Below are 20,397 nucleotides of genomic sequence, written 5' to 3' on the forward strand. Positions count from 1 at the left end.
TTTCAAACCTGGGAATGAATGGATTAAACTGCAGCAGCGGTCAAGGTGCTGGAGATGCCAACTGATGGGAGAGAGAGCTAGGCTTCCCAGGTCGTAGGGGAGGTCGAGGAGTCAAAGGTCGAGTTCCGGTCAAGCCCGAGAAAAGCCGGAAGTCCTGGATCCGGTCCACTCTTAGCGAGACCTCTAGCAGCGTGATTAGCCCTCCCGAGGCGGAGCTTGAGTACCGGGAGAGGGCGGAGTTTGGAACCTCCCAATGGCAGCTCGGGAGTCCTTCCACCGCAGCCAATCAACACAGGCAGACGGTAAAATTTGAACCCCCCCCCCCCCACCTCCTCCGCCGGGACCTGTCCCGAGAGCGTTTGTAGAAAGTGTGGCCTCTCGCCCAGCCGGGGAGGCGGGGAAAGGGTGGGCTGGTCCTCCCGAGCTTGCCTATCACTGCACGCAGCCTGGGGAGAGGCGGGCAGCCGTGCCAATCAGGGCAGCAGCTGTAGCTCAGTGGTGCAGTTGGCTATAGTTGTTGCAACTTTTTTCGAAAGCTGCGTTTCCCGGGAGATCCTGGGCGGTGACAGAGCGGGGCCATGGCTAGAGGTATTGGCCCAGGTGGCCGGCGCCGGGGCGGCTGAAGTGGGAGGTCGAGCTGGAGGGGCGACTGGGGTGGCGGGAGCGGCGGCGGGAGGCATCTTCCCGCGGGCTGCTCAGAAGGAGCGCGGGACCTGGGAGGGCGGGGGACCGGCTGCGGAACCTGTCGCCACCCCCCAGCCCTCAGAAGCCCCTCCCACTCCCGTGCCTCGGATTTCACCTCTAAAGCCTGGGCACCCCGGTGGCTTGCCTCTGCCTCTCCAGAGGCAACGGATCCATCTGTCAAAGCTCTTTGGAAACTGAAGCGCAGGGCACCTCCAGGGAACTGTTGTTATTGATACAAAGACGGGGGAGGGCGAGGCTTCACCCTCTTCGGGGCTCTCGGTGCAAAGGGAGGTGACCCCGAGGCGAGGGCGCAGTCTGTAATCGTGGGGAGCGCGGCGGAGTAGACACCGCGGCAGGCGCCTTACTTCTCTCCCCATGCCCTGAGTCAGCTCTGCGCTGCCGGGGCGCGGACTTGGCCCGCTGGCCCACTTTGGAGTGAGACGAGTCCCCTGGCACCTTCTGAGGGGCCTTCGTGCCGCAGCAGGTCAGAACTCCTGCCCACGGGAGATGGCTTGGGTGTGATTGTACAGCCGCGGGAGGTGATGTCCCTGCCTAAAGTCCTTGGCACACTTAGTTTTCTGTCAGTACGGGAAGACCCATGTTATGCGGCAAAGGGATCTCCAGCCGCCGGTCATTTTCAGCTGCTCTGTCTCCATGCAAAAACTTGAGCGTGATGGTTGGGTAGCATTACTATTTAAAAAAAAATAAGTTGAGGTTTCACATTTTTCTCAAAATTCCAGGGAATAACATGTTAATAGTAATTAGCCTTTAATGTAGTACTCCCTATAACAATAATAATGAAAAAAAGAAAAATTCATTCAGCAAATATTATTGGGCCCCTTTGCTTCCGGCCCTACACGCAGTTGCATCATTTATTCTCCCAGCAACCCCTTAGGTTCTTCTGGGACCAGACTTACCCAGATTCTGATTAATAAATGAGTCATAATGAACTTCAAGTTGAAAAGCGTCATAACCCAATCCACAGAGAAAGTTGAGTATCTCTCTTAAGAGTTAAGCATCTGAAAGTATATTTAATAGTATCTGACAAATCTTAATAAGGCTATGCTTCCCTGGTTAATTTTTCCCATCACAGCAAAATCATTTAAATTACATTTCAACAGTAGTGCATTAAAAGAAAAAGAAAAGAGTTTGCTTTAACTAATCTATAGGGAGAAACGAAACTGAGCACTTTGCTATTCAAATACTTAAATAATATGGACAAAGAATAATTACCATTGAGGGCCAGGCACTTTATTATCTCACTTAATTTTTATAGATTGTTATTCCCATTTTTCAGAGGTGGAAACTGAAGTCCAAAGTCACTATCTGGACTCTGGCCATACTGTATCTTTGCTTGTTCCACATACCTCCCTTGGCCAAAACGAACACAAGGGTTTCCAGCCACTACTACCATGGCAGGCTTATGACTCACCTTTGTGATTATGGGTTAGTGATTCCGTCTTACTTGACCCCCAAATTAGTTGTTACTTATTTACTAGGCTTCATTACTCATGCAGAGTTTTGGGCATTTGGTGTCATAAATATAAAACCATTTACAATCTTTCATCTTTTTCTTCTGGAAATGTAGTCTTATTCCAAACTTGTAGTTGCCTTAAAGACCGCTGCTGGATCATATGAACAAAATGATCAGATACCAGGCAACTCCTCCCTCGTGTTGAAGTTTTACAATCGCGTATTTTCCCCCTCAAATATATTAGTTTGAGGAGGATCAGTCCATCTACTTTTCTCCATCTCTACTGCCACTGCCAGATGGCTCCTGTTGGTCTCCCTCTTTCTACTTTTATCATCTCCACTTTATTACCTCTCAGCAGCTAGAGTGGTCCCTAAGAACATAGATTTTTATCATGTGACCACTACCTCCTCTCCCCTAGGCTCCCTTTAATTCTTAGGATCAAGTCCACAATCCTCACCATGGCCTGCAGGGCCCTGCTGGACCTCTCTGGCTTTACTGTGCTCCATCTGTCTCTGTGTGCACTCTCATGTCCTTAGCACAGAGGGCCTGGAATAAAGTAGGTATTCAATAAATGTTTGTTGGATGAATGGATTGATATTTTTGTGCTTGAGTTCAAGGGAAGCAATATATTCTTCATGGTAAAGCACCCTTGTACTTGTATAGCAGAACTGGGTTCAGACTCCAGCTTTGTCACTACCTTAGTTGTATAATCCTTAGTCAAGTAATTTATCTTCCCCAGCCTCTATTTCACATCTGGAAATAGAAATAGTACCTTCTCATAAATGGCTATGAAGGTTAAATTAAATAATGCACTATTACAGGGTCTAACATATAATAAACATTCAGTAATGTTAGCTATTCGTATCATTGCTGTTGAATTCTTTTTCTATGAGGCCTGGGCAACATTAAAGAGTTTTTATTTCTGCCGATGGGTGCATTTGTTATGTACATATGAACACCTCATATAGAGAGAAAGGAAGAACTGTTTTTAAACTTATACTGAATTGTATTACATCTTCTACATAATAGAGTTGCAGAGGTCAGAGGAATGGGTGATGGATTTGTGTTTTAATGTATCTACTGCTGTTAAGGGCTAAAATAGAGAAACCTATGGCTATGAGTATGTGTGTGTGTTGGGTGGGGTGTTAAAATATATGTGAAGCGGACAAGATGATCTGAGTGGCTGCTCCCTGCTTCGAAACCAAGTTTCCCATAATAGTCTGGCAACAAACTGCAAACCTTCTCTGCCCTGCAGATGTAATGGGCACTGTTTCAAATGGCAGGACCTGGGGGTCAGAGGGTCACTTTAGAATTCTCTTTCACTCTCTGCATAGTCTCTTTAAAGGGTGAGCTGATTTGGGAACAGTGTCTTGACATTTAATCCTATTCAGCCTATCTCTTCTAAGGAGAGGTAGCTACTTAAAGTGACAGCCATTTGTTTATCTGTGGATTTTGGAAGGTGCCCTGGGTGATTATGGAATTCAAGGTTCTTGTTTTTTATCCATGACACTGAGACTGGGGAAATGACTTGGCGTGGTCACAAAGCACCTCTGGGGCAGACGGAGGGAGAGAAACCCAATCTTTGCCTCCCAGGCCATGACTCAAGCATCAGAGCTAGATGCCCTGTGTCTTGTTTGCATCTATGACTTTGCGTAAATACAATGACTCCTTGGCTGTGGGCCCTGAAACCCTGTTAGCTAAGTACAGTGGTGCAGGGCAGTGACCTACGCTGAGACAAAATACCAGAGTGGCTGGAACTCCGGCCTACCTAAGACATTTCCTCATGAGCGTGGGGACAGGAGCACTGAGTGACTTGTTAAGCCTTTCTGCAACACCGTTTGCTCCTCCCAATTTGAATTTCCTCATGTGCAACTGGAGGGTGGTGCCTTTAGCGCAGGCTCTGGGGTGAGCTGGCCTGGAAATCCATTTCTAGTTCTGAGAATTTGGCCAAGCTTCTAATTTCTCTGAACCTTGGCTTTCCCATCTGTAGAAAAGAGATAATAATGGTGTCTACCTTCAGAGGGCGGTTGTGAGGTTTGAATGAGATAACATACGCAGAAGCACCCAAACAAACTTAACACTTAACCCTTGCTCTTTCTCTCCGGGGCCTGTACAGGTCAAGCACAGACCGCCTGGGTTTGACATCTGACCCCATCACTTTCTAGTCCTGGGGTCTTGGGCAAGCCCCTGCACCTCCCCTGGGCCTCATCTTAAACGGGTTTGCCACGGGACCTGCCCGCCCCCGACCCGTGAGCTTGCAGAGAGGATTGAATGCCCATCAAAATGCTCTGTGAGCACAGGCTCAGGCACACAGGGACCCTGGCCTGACGCGTTCGCCGCCGCTGCGGATCGTGCTGGCACGGACGGGTCTTCCCGAAATACCGTTGAGCTAGTGAGAGAAGGAGCCCGGTCCCCCAGAACTGGGCTGTCATTATGTTTCCCACCCCTTCCTCCCAGAGCGGCTGCGGGCGCGCGAGAGGGGGCGCGCCCGAGTCGGGATTCGCCACGGCCGGGGCCCGCCTCCCTCCCTCAGAGGAGCCTCGCAGCGCCGCCCCTGCCAGCCCCGCCCCGGGCCGGGAGCCGGACAGTGGGCGGCGGCAAGCGGGACGACGCGCTGCCAGCGCCTCCCTCCTTCGTCCTCGGCCGGGCCGGCCGGGCTGCCGCGGCGCGCGTCGGGCCCGGCGTCACAGGCCATGGGGGAAGGGGGCGCCGTGGGGCGCCGCCGGCCCTTCCCCGGGGCGCCGCGGCGGCGCTGGTGGCGGCGGCAGCAGCTGCGGCAGCGGCAGCGGCAGCGGTGGTGGCCGGGCCGCGGCGGCGAGGGCGCGGGGCGCGCCGCCATGGGCCCGGCCGGGCTGCAGGTGGGTGTGTCGGGCCCGGTCGCGCGGGGGGCGGGCGGGGCCCGGCCGGGCCGGGCGGTGGGAGGGCGGCGCGGGCCCCGGCCCGGCCGGCCGGCCCCTGCCTCCCCGCGGCGCGGGCGGCCCATCGCCGCCGGGCCCTCGGAACATGGCTGCGGCGGGAGGCGCCGCTGCGGCGCCCGGCCCGGGCGGCCCCGCTCCCCGCCCCGCCGCGCCCTGAGCGCCCCCTCCCCCGCTTCCCCCGGGTCCCCCTCTCCAGGCAGGAAGATGTCCAAGCCCCGCGCGGTGGAGGCGGCGGCGGCGGCGGCGGCGGTGGCAACGACGGCCCCGGGCCCGGAGATGGTGGAGCGGAGGGGCCCGGGGAGGCCCCGCACCAACGGGGTAAGCAGGCACCTTCCCGGCACTCACTCAACGCGCCCCCAGGGGCCGTGCGGCGGCCGCCTCGTCAGCCCCGCACCGTGAGCACGTGGGCGCGCCCCCGGGACCCCCGCCCGCCGCCCTGGGCGGGGGTGCGGGCGGGGCGCCCGGCCGGGCAGCTTCCTTTTCTGCTGCCTGCCTGGGAGTGGCGTCCGCTCTCGCTCCGCCATAACTCCGGCAGTGTTTGACCTCGGAAAAGTTTGTCTCTTTATGGCATTTCTACATCCCGAAACCCAGCTACCCCGAGGTGGCCGCCTTCCCAGGGTGCGCGGGGCCTGCCCGGGTCCCTCAGAGAGGTCACGGGTCTTGCCGACTTGGTGTTTAATGGTTCACCAGCGGAAATGCCCTAGCAGTGTTTCTGGGGAAGCCTTCCTCCTGTCTTTGCTTGCTCAGGAGTGGCCCCCCGCCCAGAGACACCTCAGTGACCTGTACCGCCCCACCGGCCTGTCCCACTCACCCGCTAACGCCCAGATACCTTCTGCAATGGAGTGACTCCTGAGTGCGCTGGCTGTGGGCTCTGCTTTCATTGAGCTCTGCACCCCCACCCAGTCCCCCAGTTACCCTGAGAATTCCTCCAACCGAAGTCCAGACCCTTAGTCCTGGGAGGCTGCTGGGCTGTATTGATTTGAGAGGCGCCAGCCCTGGCACACAGAAGGCTCAGGCAATAATGACGAGTTCTAAAAGCTACCCTCAGGACCAAGAAGTGGTTAACCAGGTTCCCTGAGGCCTGTTTCTGTGCTAGAGTCCCTTCACCAACTGCCAGGGGAGTTGTTAGCTCCAGCACATAGGCCAGCCCTTCAAATTTGTTTCCTCTGGGTCATTCTGACCTCCCTGCCACTGGTAGGTTGTCTCTTTATGTAGACCTTTGTGTATAGCTGCTGGCCAGATGTCCCTTTAGTGACCAGAATTAGAGATCACATGTATTCAGGAAACGTCCGACTTGGGCCTGGAAGATTCCAGACCTTCCACTGGTAGCCCAGCCTTTGAGAGATGATGTCTGTTTTTTGTTTTTTGTATTCTGATTATCCGTTCTCCCCTAAATGCTATGGGATTTATTCTTAAAGCCTCTTTCAGAATATGCATTTGTCGTTTTAGGAGAATGTATTTACCGGGCAATCAAAGATCTATTCCTACATGAGCCCCAACAAATGCTCTGGAATGCGTTCCCCCCTTCAGGAAGAGAACTCAGTTGCACATCACGAAGTCAAATGCCAGGGGAAGCCATTAGCTGGGATCTACAGGAAACGAGAAGGTAAGCCTCTGAAATGGCCCAGTTCTGACCACAGTCAGGTTGCAGAAGCTTTTCTCCTCCGTAATTATGCATATATATGAAATGTTTCTCCATTCTTTTCAAACTCAAATTCAAAAGGTTTGAACCATATTTTCTGTCTTGATGCTAAGAAACACATTCACAGGAAAGAATGACCCATTCCTGGGTGTGTGCCCTGGTGGTCTGGCAGGTTCTCCCTGGTTTCACAAGAGTTAGCATGTTGTCTTGCCAAGTTGCAAAAATAAGGCACTTGACCTGCAGTAAAGAGGCTCACAGGTGCCAGAAATGTACATACCAGGCACTTGCAGTCCTGTGTTGTGTGAACACAGGAAACTGACTTCCTTCCTTTTTATGAGCCGGCCTTGACCTCATTTTTAAAGTTTCTTTCCACTCAAGTGTTCAGGGTTATTCTCCAAAGCAGCATCCTATGTGATGAGATTTGAAAATAAATTATTGAACACTTAAATGTGCATTTACTGAAAATTCTGTCTGGCCCTGAAAAATAAGGTGAAACCTTATAAAAGTCTTGTTGTAATCCACATATTCCCTTTTAAAGTTGCATTGAGCTTTCCCCAACTCAAGCATGCTCCCTTCTATTTAAAATTTGCTTTAAAGAAGCAGAACTCTGGCTACCAGCAGCTCGATACAAGGAAGGCTTGTATTTGTTAACAGAAAATGTCAGAAATGATGGTGTAGCCCAACCTCTGAGGTCAGATCTAAGAACCAGGGGTGGGAAAGCCCGGAATGAGGGGCAGGAGCCAGCACTTGGCTTGATTCCCACCCTGGTGGACAGTGATACTATTTCAGTCAGTCTTTAAATTACGTGGGTTCTAATCGTAGCTCTGCCACTAGGTTTGGGTGGGTTGTTCCTCTTTTCTGAGCCTCAGTTCTTCCATCCCTAAAGTGGGAGAGAAAAGAATCCTACCTCACAGGGCTATTCTGAAGGTGGTTTAAAGCACAGGTGCAGAAGGGCATGGTGAAGTGCTCTCTCCCGACAACCCTTCCTCCTCTGGACTGCATGTGTCACAACCTGCTCCTCCCTGCTTTGGCAGCACTTAGAATAGCACCTGCCTCACACGGATGGGGGAGGGCACTCTCTCTAAATGGTATTCCTACAGCCTCACACCCCTTCTGGAGTGGGAGGAATGTGATTTTTCCTAAATGGTGACATGGTACACAAGCCAGCTTATTTGGCTCATACTGTTACTAAATGGCAACAAGGAGAATTTGGGGACTGGATTTACTTTGCAGCAATCCCCAAGGGCCAGGCTCTTGTCCTTTGTTCTCTACCTTTTTTCTGCTTTGATGCAGATGGATGAGACAGCTGATAGTCACAGGTACCACCCACTCCTAGGGTTATAGCTGACGTCCTGGCCTTAACTACCTCTGTTTCCACTCAGGAAGGCATGTAAGGGAGTGAGAATGGTCTGGGTGGGTTTTGCTGCATTTTTTTTTCTTTGTTTATTGAGATAAAATTCACATATCATATAGTTTACCATTTTAAAGTATACAATTCAGTGGTTTTTAGTATATTCACAGATGTGTGCAACTACTAATTCCAAAACATTCCACCCCCTGCAAAAAAACAAACAGGTACCTATTAGCAGCCACTCTCCGTTCTTCCCTCAGCTGTGGGCAACCACTAATCTACTCTCTGTCTCTGTGGATCCGCTGTTCTGGACATTTCCTAGAAATGGAATCACACATACGTGGCCTTTTGTGTCTGGCTTCTTTCACTCAGCATCATGTTTTCAAGGCTTATCCATGTTGTAGCATGTGCCAGTGCTGTATTCCTTTCTGTATAAATCTCCATCATGTGGATTTACCACGTTTTATTTACCCATTCATCAGTTGATGGACTGATTTAGTTTGTTTCCACTTTTTGGCTATTTTGAATGAGCTACAGACATTCGTATACAGGTTTGTATGTAGGCACAAGTTTTTAATTCTCTTATTAAAACCACTTAGGAGTAGACTTGCTGGGTCATAAGGTCCCTCAATGTTTAACTTTTTGAAGAATTGCCAAACTCTTTTCCAAAGTGACTGCACTTTTTTACATTCATATCGGCAATGCATTATTTACTAATTTGTGAAGAGTAAATCATTAGGTTAAAAAAAGTGAAAAGTTCACCAGTTCTGGTGCTCCACAAGTATTTTCAGTAACAGACTATTTTTAGCACCCTTCATGACATGCTGACCAGTGTCTGGGCCCTGAATGCTGGGCTTCCACCCCTTTATAAAGGCAGAGGGAGTTCTTTTTTAGAATCTGAAAGGAATTAGCTCTTGGGTAAGAGGTCTTTGTGCTGAGGAGGAAGTTCTGCTTTATGGCCTTATTCTTGTTCATTATTGCTGGCCACTCTTTAGGAGTTTAGTATTTTTTCTGGGGTCTGCAGCTCAGTTCCCAAAAGCTATTGACCAAGTGTTCATGTGGTTCTGCTGTCTGCTTCCAGGGTGCTCTCCCTCATCAAGATGTGGGAGACAGGGTGTGCTAATGAATTGGGTGGGAGGGATCCTTTTCCAGTGCATATGTATGTCAGATCATCACAAGGAACAGTTTATATGTCTTACAGTTTTACTTGTCAAACTGTACCTCAGTATAGCCAAGGGAAAAAAAGGAGATAGAGAAGACCAAAAGCTCTACCCACTGTCTGGGTTAAAAAGTAAAGGTGATGCTTCTGAGGTGGTAGTGATATGGGCATCCTAGGCCAAGGACACCTCTGCCTGACACCCATGATCCTCTCTTCTCCAAAGGCTGTCTTAGAACAGGGAGGCAGAGAGTCGAGAATAAACTGTCTTCTTCTACCCTCTGCCTACAGAGAAAAGAAGCCCTGGGAACACAATACGTAGCACCGTGAAGGCCGAGGAGCAGAAGAGCAAAGACGCCAGGAGAGGTCCCCTGGCACCTTTTCCAAACCAAAAATCTGAAGCAGCAGAACCTCCAAAAACTCCAACCTCGTCTTGTGATTCTCCCAATGCAGCCGTTGCCAAGCAAGCCCTGAAAAAGCCCGTCAGGGGCAAGCAGGCCCCTCGGAAAAAGTAAGTGCCTCTGGCGCCCTCCCAGCGCAGAGCAGTTTGGTTCTTCTGACCCAGCAGAGCCTGGGTTAAGCAGTCCACCCTCTTAGATTCTCTCACATTAAGGCTCAGATTCCCTCTGTTGCCACCAGTGACACCATTATTTATCAGCATCTCAGTCTGGTATATGGGTCTCCTCCCCTCCCCAGAGTAGGCAAGCCTGCCTTTGATGCCCTCTCTGAGGACTCCACAGGCAGGTGAGCCTGTGAGACCACAGTGGAAAATGGTGTTTGAGTGACATTGTTTCCAAGGAGCTGCCTGCTAAGGCGTTGTGTGCTGCTGGGGTGTGAGTGTGATTTGAGTGCTAATACTTACGTTCTCCTCTTCTTGTCCACCCCAGGGCTCAAGGAAAAACGCAACAGAACCGCAAACTCACAGACTTCTATCCTGTGCGCAGGAGCTCCAGGAAGAGCAAGGCTGAGCTGCAGGTGGCATCACATGGTTTCCATTCCAGCTCTTGGAGGGGAGACGGCCCAGTGGGCACTGCTTGGCACACACAACCTGAGCTTTCTTTTTGTCATGTTGGGGCAAGTCTGTCTCTGTGGTCTTGGTATTCTTGGTCTAGTGGGCGTCACCAGGAGGCTTGGCTCAGATGCTTCCGTGAAGAAGCCTCGTACTTGTAGCATGTGGCATGGAAAGTCAGGTGTTAACACTGCAGGCGCATTTTTCAGGACTTGTTGGCAGGGCCATTGGAGCCTGAGACCATGGGGTAGGCTGCTTGTCCTTTTAGAAGTTTGTCTGGAGGCCAGAAGTTTCCATGTGGTGTCTTTTAAGGTGGTTAAAGAGTAGTAACTTGGTTGTATGACTTCGGAGCAGTTACCTAACTGCACTGTGCCTTCGCTGCCCTGTCTGTACAGTGCGATAATAAAGCAGTGTCCCATGGGGTTATTGGGAGAATTAGGTGTGTAAATGCATGTAGAACACTTAAAACCGTGCCTGGAACACGGTAAGCGCTGGTCATCCACAACTATGATCACATATGTTCTCCCATTGTTGTCACTTCCCAAGGCTCCTGTCTGCTCTTTCCCACCCTGGTCACAGGCAGGAAGGCCGGATGGACTGCCTTCGCCCAGTGTTTGCAGAGTGCCAAGCTATGCAGCAGTTGTCAGTATTTGATGCAGTGAGGTGTGGTGGTTGCCTTTCTGTGAAGGGAACCCAGAGTGTGGCCTGGCCCTGCAGCCCAGAGGCTGTTTACCTCCGCCTTCCCCGAGGGGTGTCTGGGCCGGCCCCTCTGCTCTCCCACACCCCTACAGCAACCTCTAGGCAGAGGAGCTGGAGCCGGAGGAGCCGTGCTCAGGATTGCCACCTCCTCAGGATTGCCACCTCCACAGAGTGGTGGTGGTGGGGCCCTTGTAGGCACACACAGATTCCTTCAGCTTTTTTTATGTTAAAATCTGTAGATACATACATGGTAATGTAGCCTTTTCTCTCTTTTTTTCTTTGAATTGATAAGGCTTCATTTTAAAAAACAAACTAAAAAGGGGGGTCCATTTTTCCCTATAGAGAGAAGCTTTGGCTTTTATTTCCTTAGAAAGCCAGTGTCTTTTGGCCAAGAATGAGCTGCTATGTTTGCCTGCAGTGGGAGGCTGTGCTAGGTCTGTCTTAAAGACAGCACTTCAGAGGCTGGGGCAGTGCCAGGCCCCAAACCCAAGACCCCTCCCAGGTGTGGGTTAACCACTGTTTGCCCACACAGAGTGCTGCGGGCTCACCAAGCAGCTGGTAGCTGCAGGTTGGGGGCAGCTGGGTTTGCCTCTTTAATGAAATCACAAGGGCTTTTCTGTCTGGAGGAATGAAGGTTGCAGTGGGACAGGATGCAGGTCCGCTGAATCTTGCAGCTGGTGAGCGCAAGGGAAGACACTTGCGTCCCCAGATCCAGGCCTGCAGTACAACTAAGCTAACTCTGTCACTGGACGAGGAGCCAGCTGCAAGGGAGAGCCATGCTGCCCCCCTCGTAGTTTATGTTGGCCCTGCTGAGTGAACACCATGGCCAGGTGGTTGCTGGCCAGGCGGTGAGGTGGCTGTTGGCTGGACGATGAGACTGTGGCTGGCCAGGGTGCTGGTATCTCCTGACTGCACAGGTAAAGCTAGAGGCCAGGGCAGCCAGGCCTCACCTGAGGGGTGTGGTCAGTCCTGACCTGCCTGTCCTAGGGGGCAGAAGCCAGAGCCCAGATGGGTAGGGCATAAGAGAGGGGTGAGGTAGCCAAGGGTGAAACTGAGATTAAAAGTTTTGCAGACACCTCACTGAGTTTGAAAACAGAGTAGGCAGGGCCAGTGCCGGGGCTGGGGTGAGAGGTGGAAATGGTCTTAGAGAGATGCCCAAGCCCCTCATTGCTTCGCTGTGGGGCCCCTTAGCTGTTTGGCCCAGATGTGGTGGGATGATGGCCAGTATTGGGGCAGGAACTCATCCTGTTGGCAGTGCTCTGGCTTCCATTTCCGGCTCAGCCCTGGGCCGGAGGTGCAGAGCAGGCTGCTGACTGCCTTGGGCATGTCTTCCATCTGTCCCTCCTTCCAGCCCTAATTCAGACCTCCCTTACCTCCCACTCGGTCTGCCTCAAGGCTGCCTTGTGGGCTGCTGCTGGAATTCTATTTAGGAAGCCTAGAGCTGGCTGTTTGCATGTCCCAAACCCTCAGCCTCCAGAATGAAACTCAACCTTTGGGCTTTGCATTCAGAGATCTACCCTTGTCCCAGCTTCCCTTGGCGTCTGTGCCATGTTCAGTCATAGCAGGAAAATCCCCAATCCTTACCCCCGTTTTCCCACTATTAACTCCTGTTTACATAGCGCAACATACTTCTCAATAGTCTCTGCATAGCCGTAATGAGTTCAGCAAGGGTGTGTGTGTGTGTGTGAGTGAGTGAGTGATGTTACCATGTGCAGTGTGGTGTGTGTTTGTGTGTGTGTGTGAGTGAGTGAGTGAGTGATATTACTATGTGCCAGGCACTGTTTTCAGCCAAGAGACTGCATAGTGAACAAGGTCAGGTCTTTGTACTAATGGAGTTTATATTCATTATAATAATTTTTTTTTAAAAAACCCAAAAGCAAGGTAATTTCAGATGGCACTTTGACATTAACTTAATAAGACAGTGGTTTGACAGTGTGGCCAGGCTAAAGGGAGTTGTTCTGAGGAGATGCCTTTTGAGCAGAGCTTGGAAAGAAGGAAGCAAGCCAGGCAAATTGACTGGGGAGAAGGTACCCCAGGCTGGGAGAACAGAAAGTGTGAAGGTCCTGAGGCAGGGATGAGCCTGCCTGAAAGAGCCAGCAGTGTGGCTGGAGTGTGGGCACAAAGGTGACAGTGGCATAAGAAGCTAGTTAGGTGGGGCCTGGATCCTGCAGGATTCAGAGTTCATCGGAAAAATAGCTCTTATTCCATAGCAGTGGGAAGCTACTGCAAGGCTTTTCTTTTTCTTTAAATAAACTTTTTATTGGGTGTTAATTTTAAATTTACAGAGGAGTGGCAGAGATAGTACCAAGTGTTCCCATAGGCTCCTCACCCAGTTTCCCCTGTCATTGACATCTTACAGTCCCCTGGTACATTTGTCTCTTTCAGGAGCCAACTCTGTATATTACTATTGAATGAACTTACTGGAAGGTTTTAAGCAGGGAAACAACATGATCTCATTTTTAGAAGTCCCCTCTGGATGCTTCTGGAGAATGGGTGGTGGTAAGAGCAGAAGTGAGGAGGCCTGTGAGGCAGCTGTCACAGACAGACATCTGGGCCTGGCTGGCTGGAGCAGTAGAACTGGAGCAGGGTCGGCTGGATTTGGGGCTGCCCAGTGAGGGTGTTACATAGCAACAGTAAACCCCTCCTAAGGGAGTTGCAGAGGCCTGGTCTTGCTCACCTATGTGTCCCAGCACATATCACAGCCATCCAGAAATCTATGTGGACTGATGTACAAGTCCACAAGGGCTTCAGGCTGGCCCTGCAGGTGCTATACAGTTGGTGGGCAGAGCTTCTGGTCTGTCTTGTCAGAGCTCCCTCTGCCCGCCCTAGTGTCCCCAGAGCAGTGGGACCAGCGTTGGGGATGGAGGTACGTGCCAGGAAGGGCCTCAGGGACAGGAGACTGGAGTGTCCACTCCTTTCTTACTTGGCCATCAGGGGGTGCTGACTGTTTAGGGTGGGAGGCCCTCCTCTCCACCACAGTCATGGAGATGCAGCTCAGAGATCCTGAACCCAGACGCCCTTAGGGGCCAGTAGGTGGGAGGAGTGTGGAGTGTACCTTATCCTCCTCAAGGGCGTGCACCTGTTTGACTCCAGCTGATTTTATGTGATGTCAGAGTCCTGATGCTTCGGTATCAACAACTTAAACAGAATATAGCCCAACCCAGTTCTGCTGCCACCATGTGTCCCTTACAGTCCAGTTGAATCCCAGGTAGCAAATTGTCCACAACGGATGGGTGGAAAAGGGTGGGGATGTAAGGGCTTAGGCACTTCCAGGACCACTGTCATGGAGGTAAACTGAGTGACCCTGTGGGTGTCCTGGGTGGCCAGGGCTGCCCAGAACAGGCCAGGAGACAATGCTGACATCTTGTTCTTTCCTCTCCACCCAGTCTGAAGAAAGGAAGCGAATAGACAAACTGATTGAGAGCGGGAAGGAAGAAGGAATGAAGGTAAGGACAGCAGGGGCCCCACACGGAGGCTGGGCCATAAGATCACAGCTGCCACGGTTTTCAGCTGACAGTGGCCGCCGTGCTTCTTTAACCTGTAGTGGCCCCAGGGCCCAGACTGCTAGCTTACCAAGGGGCTGAGTACCAAAACTGATATTAAGGACCATCTCAGGAAGGAAACATAAATGGGCTTTGTGTGGGAAATGTTATCCTGAGGAAACTTTTTAGAATTGTAGTACAATACATATAAAATGTACCATTATAACCATTACATGTACAGTTAAGTGGCATTAAGTACATTCACAGCATTGTGCAACCATCAGCCTAATGAAAAAGTTCCAGAGCTATTTCATCCTTCCAGACACAAACCCCATACCTGTGAACAGTCACTCCCTGTTCGCTCCCCCAGCCATGGGCTACCACCGTCTGCTTTCTGTCTTTGGGTTCGCCTGTTCTGAACATTTCACATAAATGGCATCATAGAATAGGTAGCCTGTTGTATCTGGCTTCTTTCATTTAGTGTAGTGTCTGAAGGAACTTTTAAAAGGAGAAACTAATACATTTTTCCTAAACTCTTTTTCCAGGAAATGACAATGCCCAAGGAATTCGCTTTTTTCTTTGTATATTTCAAAACACGGTGGGTGAGAGGGGAGGAGGATGTCCACATGGGCTGGGCTGGGACACGGGTCAGAAAGCTGCAGTTTCCACCCTCTGTCTTGGGGAATCTGAACTTAAGTCTGGGCCCCTCAAACAACCATGCTCCAGCTCCGCTTGAAACGGAGTGAGGAGAAACACAGGAGGGCAGATTGTGGAGGAAAGGAGAGACGTGGAATACTGGGTCTGCCCCCCCCGAGGAGGCCGAGTATGTGGGTTTGAGTCTGCACCGCACCCCTTCCTTGCCATGTGGCTGTGGACACAGTATGCAGCCTCAGTTTTCTCATCTGCAAACAGGCCAACACCCACTTAGTACATCTATCCTGAGGATCGAATGTAACAATGCGTTGTGGGGGACACAAGGCAACATTTTGGGGCGATGGATGGTCGCATGACTATTCACACTTAATACAGCATTTAACTGCACGTGGAGTGAATCCTATGGCACACTCGATAAGGCCCCAGGCACCTGGGAAGCGGGTGTGCATGGCCTCTCTCTCTCTCCCCTCCCTCCTTCTCTCCCTCTCTTTTCCTTCCCTCCCTCTCTCCCTCTCCCCTCTTCCCTCCCTCCCTCCCTCTCCCTCCTTCTCTCCCTCCCTCCCTCTCCCCTCTCTCCCTCCCTTCCTCTCTCCTTCTCTCCTCTCCCTTTCTCCATCTCTCCCTCTCTCATCATCTCATCATCTCTCAACAGATCGACCTCATCGATGGCAAGGGCAGGGGCGTGATTGCCACCAAGCAGTTCTCCCGGGGCGAGTTTGTGGTAGAATACCACGGGGACCTCATCGAGATCACTGATGCTAAGAAGCGGGAGGCTCTGTATGCACAAGACCCCTCCACAGGCTGCTACATGTACTATTTTCAGTATCTGAGCAAAACCTACTGGTAAGCCCATTAGCACACCAACTGCCTTTTCCCTACTCTGGCGGAGAGGACAGGCCACAGCCAAAAGCCACCAAGAGCATCCTGATTCTGTTCAGGTCTTGCCACCCTTTTTCAAAGGTGTTTCACAGCTCTGCAAGTTCCTACTTCCCCTCCTTATTACTTGGGCTTGGACGTATTCTGGATGCCATCTCATCAGATGAGATGCAGGTGTGGCCAAGGCACAGGAAAGCCTTTTGGGAGGCTTACCTGCCTCTCCTTCTGGGGCTTTCAGCCAGAGCAGCTCTAGAAATCGCCAACTGTTCCTTCTCCATATGGCCAGTGTAGTTGACTGTGTTTTGTTAACAGGCTTTATTTTTTAGAGCAGTTTTATGTTCCCAGCAAAACTAAGTGGGAGGTACAGAGAGTTCCCATGTGCCCTCTGCTCCCACATGTACACTGCTGCCCCCACTCAGCATTTTGGATTTTTACCCATTTATTTATTATGCATAACTATAGTTACCTCACATTCCTCCACAAAGATTCTTTTGCATTCCCATCTATTCCCACCCACACCTCAAATACCCCACACAGTGCTTCTATCTAGGCTCTCAAAGATAAATTTTTTCCCAAAAAAGTGGTAATAAATCCCACCAGAGTTGAGAGCATGATTCTACCTGGAATCAAAAGCCTCTCTTACCAATTTAATCCTGTGTTGTCCTTCCTCCCTGCCAGCGTGGATGCAACAAGAGAGACAGATCGCCTGGGAAGACTGATCAATCACAGTAAATGTGGGAACTGCCAAACAAAACTGCATGACATCAACGGCGTGCCTCACCTCATCCTCATCGCGTCCCGCGACATTGAGGCTGGGGAGGAGCTCCTGTATGACTATGGAGACCGCAGCAGGGCTTCCATTGAAGCCTACCCCTGGCTGAAGCATTAATGCCCCACCCCTTTCCATGGACAAAGTGCCCTCAAAGGGAATTGATTTTTTTTTACACACTTAATCTTAGCAGATTACTTCAGATGTTTTTAAAAAGTATATTAAGATGCCTTTTCACTGTAGTATTTAAATATCTGTTACAGGTTTCCAAGGTGGACTTGAACAGATGGCCTTATATTACCAAAACTTTTATATTCTAGTTGTTTTGTACCTTTTTGCATACAACTCAAACGTTTGTGCTTCCCGTGCATGCAGTCAAAGACTCAGCACAGGTTTTAGAGGAAAGAGTGAACATGAACTAGGAGGCTGGGTGATTTCTCCTGCCTCCAGCTGAAGAGCTGGGACTGTCTCCGCACACCTGGCACTGAGTGTGGGCCGGTGTGAGGACAGCGCTGCCTCCCAGGGCCTGTACGGGATGTTCCTAAGCTCTTGTTTCCTTGACATCTCGACAGGCGCACCTTGAAGTGTATGAATATTTTTTAAAAAGGTTTCGCAGTAAGCTAGTCTTCCCCTCTGCTTTCTCGAAAGCTTACTGACCCAGTGGCCCGTGAGCATGGGCCGGGCCAAGATTTACTCTTCCACAGGCTGCTGCTTTCTGGGCACCTTGAAGCATCAGGGCGGGTAATCAAAGTAGGTGTGGGCAGGGAAAGCATCGCTTACCTAGCCTTGCCAGGGCAGGGCTTCCCGAGACTGGGTTAATTCTTTATAGAAATGTGAACACTGAATTTATTTTAAGGAAATAATAAAAATCAAAAAACAAAAAAGACAAAAAAAAGAAAAAAACCACAGAAAACAACTTAACGTGTATATAGGTCTTGAAGTGAGTGAAGTGGCTACATTTTTCTTTTTTCTTTCTTTTTTTGGTGGGGGGGTTTGTTTTTGTAGAAGAGATTTGAGATGGTACTCTATTCTAATCAAAAATAAAGTTTTGTAGTGGGACCAGAAATTACTTACCTAATTACCTTATCACCCTACCCCCACCCCAGCCTGAACCGATTCTGCTGGCTTGAAAGTTCCAGACCTGCTGTCAGGCTTTCTATTTGTCAGACCACCTGGTGTCTTTCCCACAGAAATGCAGCCATGATAGGCATGTGAGCCTACAAGCCCTGAAACAAAGGGCCCCACCCCATCTGCTGGTGTGCAAGGTAGTAGACAGGCCCAGCAGCCCAGGGATGAGGCTAAAGTTCTTAACTCACAGCAGGAGTAGGTAGCTTCCTCCCACCAAAGGGGGACCCATTCTCATAACCTGTAGTCTGGGGGTGCCATGGCTCTGGAGCCATGACCTGGAGTCCCCCTGGTCCCAGGTAAATGAATAGAGACAGGTATGAGAGCCTGTCCTCAACCTTGATGCCCCCGAGCCCCCACCCCGGCCTTATATGATGGTGCTACCTAAGAAAGTCTTCCCACCCAACCCCCACCGGCCTGGTCAGTGGTCAGTGAATTTGGAGGAGGATCCGATGGGAATATGTAGATGTGAGATAAAATGTCTTGGTTGTACCTGTTTGTGGTTTAGCTTTGTATTTAAAAAGAAAAATTGAAAATTATTTGTCATCATAAAAATGAAACAAATTAAAATATTTATTGCCAGGCAGGCTACCTGTGTGTCTTTTTTAAAGGGTAAGGGTAGAAAAGAGTAGGGCTGGATTTTGTTTTATTCTACAAAAGGGTTATACACCTGTTGTTTTGGGGAATGTCCTGGGGACAGTTTATTCCTTTGTACAAATGGGGTTTTAGGGTACTAGAGAAGCCTGAAAGTTAATGCATGCTGAACCCACCTTAGAATAATGGTTGGCATATGGTATAAATTTTAGCTGCTACAACAGTCATTGTTTCTAATGTATTAGGCTTGATCTTCAGGCAGGTGTTTCAGAATCCTCAGCTGCACCTGTCTTGTGCTGGAAGCCCCTTCTACCAGCCCAGATCTGTCCCTGCCACACAGCCTCCATCTGCCCTTGATAGGCTTTTAATTCCCTCAGCCTCAAACACTGACAGATTGAACCGTGGATAGAGTCCTTGATTTATGGGCAAAAGATGTGGTTCCAGCACCAGCTTTGAGCCGTTGTCAGCCCATCGTCTAGGACAAATTACTTACCTCTCTGAAACCTGTACATCACATGGAAATAGCCTCTGCCCACCTGCCATGCAGGGGTGTCTGGAAGATTGAGTCATTCCATGCTATTACATCTTCACCTTTGGGGGTGGTGTGCCTGATGGCTGAGAGTTGAGCCCTGGAACAGGATCTCTGGCCACTCAGCAGCTGTGTAACCCGGAAAGGTCACCTAACCTCCTGAGCACCACTTTCCTCTATAACATGAGGCTGTTCTGGTACTCAGATAGGGTGATAGGATTAAATGGGTTTGTACCTAAAAAGCACTTGGAGTAGTACCTTACATACAGTAACCCTCAGTAATTACTGTTACCTATTATTATTAGGATTAAAAATGTGAGCTGTTTCTACCATTCACTGTTCACAAGTGCCCAAGGCTGACAGACAAGTGCCTCCAAGCTCTGATATATAGTTGTATTTATTTATTTTTTAAAGACAATTACTACAGCAACCACTCCTCATGCCTTCCAAAATCTGGCTTGAAAACTTGCTTCTCAGCCTGTTCCTCCCATGCTGGGTTTGTAAATGGAAGCCCATGTGTGGGGTGCCTGTGAGCTCTGTTTTCCTGTGGTCACATCAGGTCTCAACCCCAGGAGAAACGTTCTCAAGACTTACCTGAATGCCCACCGTCTGATTTTACCAAAAGTTGGTAAAATATGAGCATTCTTTACTGTTACTTTTTTGAGCCTCTCAGGATACACAGCCACCAGGGCTGTTTTAATTGCCATTTTTCTCTGAGTGTTCTCTTGCCTTATCTATCCCCACGAGGGGGAGAGAGAGAGGTGAGCATTCCTAAGTCTGGAAATAAATGATCCATGTTATAAGAGGCTTATTGATAGCAACCCACATTGATCTGTCTGCTTCTAGACTTGATGGTCATCCTACAGCATGGAGATGAGGAAACAGGCAAGAATGGCACAGGTGTAGGGAGGTCAGCTGCCATGGGGCTCTGGGATGTTAGGCTGGTGCCGTGGAGGATGGATCTCAGAGCTGGACTTCAAACATCAGTCCCAGGGGCCAGCACTGCTCTGCGGGCCTGCAAAGGACACAGCCCAACCCAACTCTGTCGTGTGCTCCTGCACCCCAGGGTGTACATGGTGCTGCAGTCAGGAGTCATGGATTTGTTTCTGAGTTGGCTCTCACCTCCCAGGTGCAGAAATCTTTCCCCTCCCATACCTTTTAAGAGGGAAGCTCCCAGTGAGGGCTGCAGTGTCATATGGGGTCAGGAATCAGAAGCCTCTGAGCTAAGACAGTCAAGGTGGTTTTCTGGACCAGATTCTTAAACGTTGCTGACTTTTTTTGGGAGGCAGAGTGGCCGAAGCCTGGGATGTGGAGTTTGCACCTGGGTTCAAGTCCTACTTCTATCACTTTGGAATAGGGGCCTTGGACAAGTTTCCTAGTACCCCCTGCTGTAACCTTGGGTGCACCACGGGACTAACAAGGCCCATCCCATGGG

The 20,397-nt window shown here is 50.3% G+C and overlaps 1 protein-coding gene across 3 annotated transcripts; it reads left to right on the top strand.

Moving 5' to 3' along the window:
- The first annotated feature begins 478 nt into the window (after positions 1–478).
- Positions 479–18,421, top strand: KMT5A (lysine methyltransferase 5A). 3 transcript variants are annotated; one of them, XM_036921985.2, is made up of 8 exons: positions 479–588; positions 5,273–5,394; positions 6,526–6,682; positions 9,517–9,736; positions 10,113–10,200; positions 14,320–14,379; positions 15,722–15,912; positions 16,624–18,421. In XM_036921985.2, the coding sequence occupies exons 1-8, from the start codon at positions 579–581 to the stop codon at positions 16,832–16,834; spliced, it is 1,059 nt and encodes a 352-aa protein (XP_036777880.1). In that variant the 5' UTR covers positions 479–578; the 3' UTR covers positions 16,835–18,421. The 3 variants fall into 3 exon arrangements, with proteins under 3 accessions (XP_036777880.1, XP_036777878.1, XP_057347228.1); XM_036921983.2 differs by lacking the exons at positions 479–588; positions 5,273–5,394 and adding an exon at positions 4,753–5,016; XM_057491245.1 differs by lacking the exon at positions 479–588 and having other exon boundaries at positions 5,137–5,394.
- Positions 18,422–20,397: the final 1,976 nt, after the last annotated feature.

Source organism: Manis pentadactyla, chromosome 14 (genome assembly GCF_030020395.1).
Source record: "Manis pentadactyla isolate mManPen7 chromosome 14, mManPen7.hap1, whole genome shotgun sequence".
NCBI lineage: Eukaryota > Metazoa > Chordata > Mammalia > Pholidota > Manidae > Manis > Manis pentadactyla.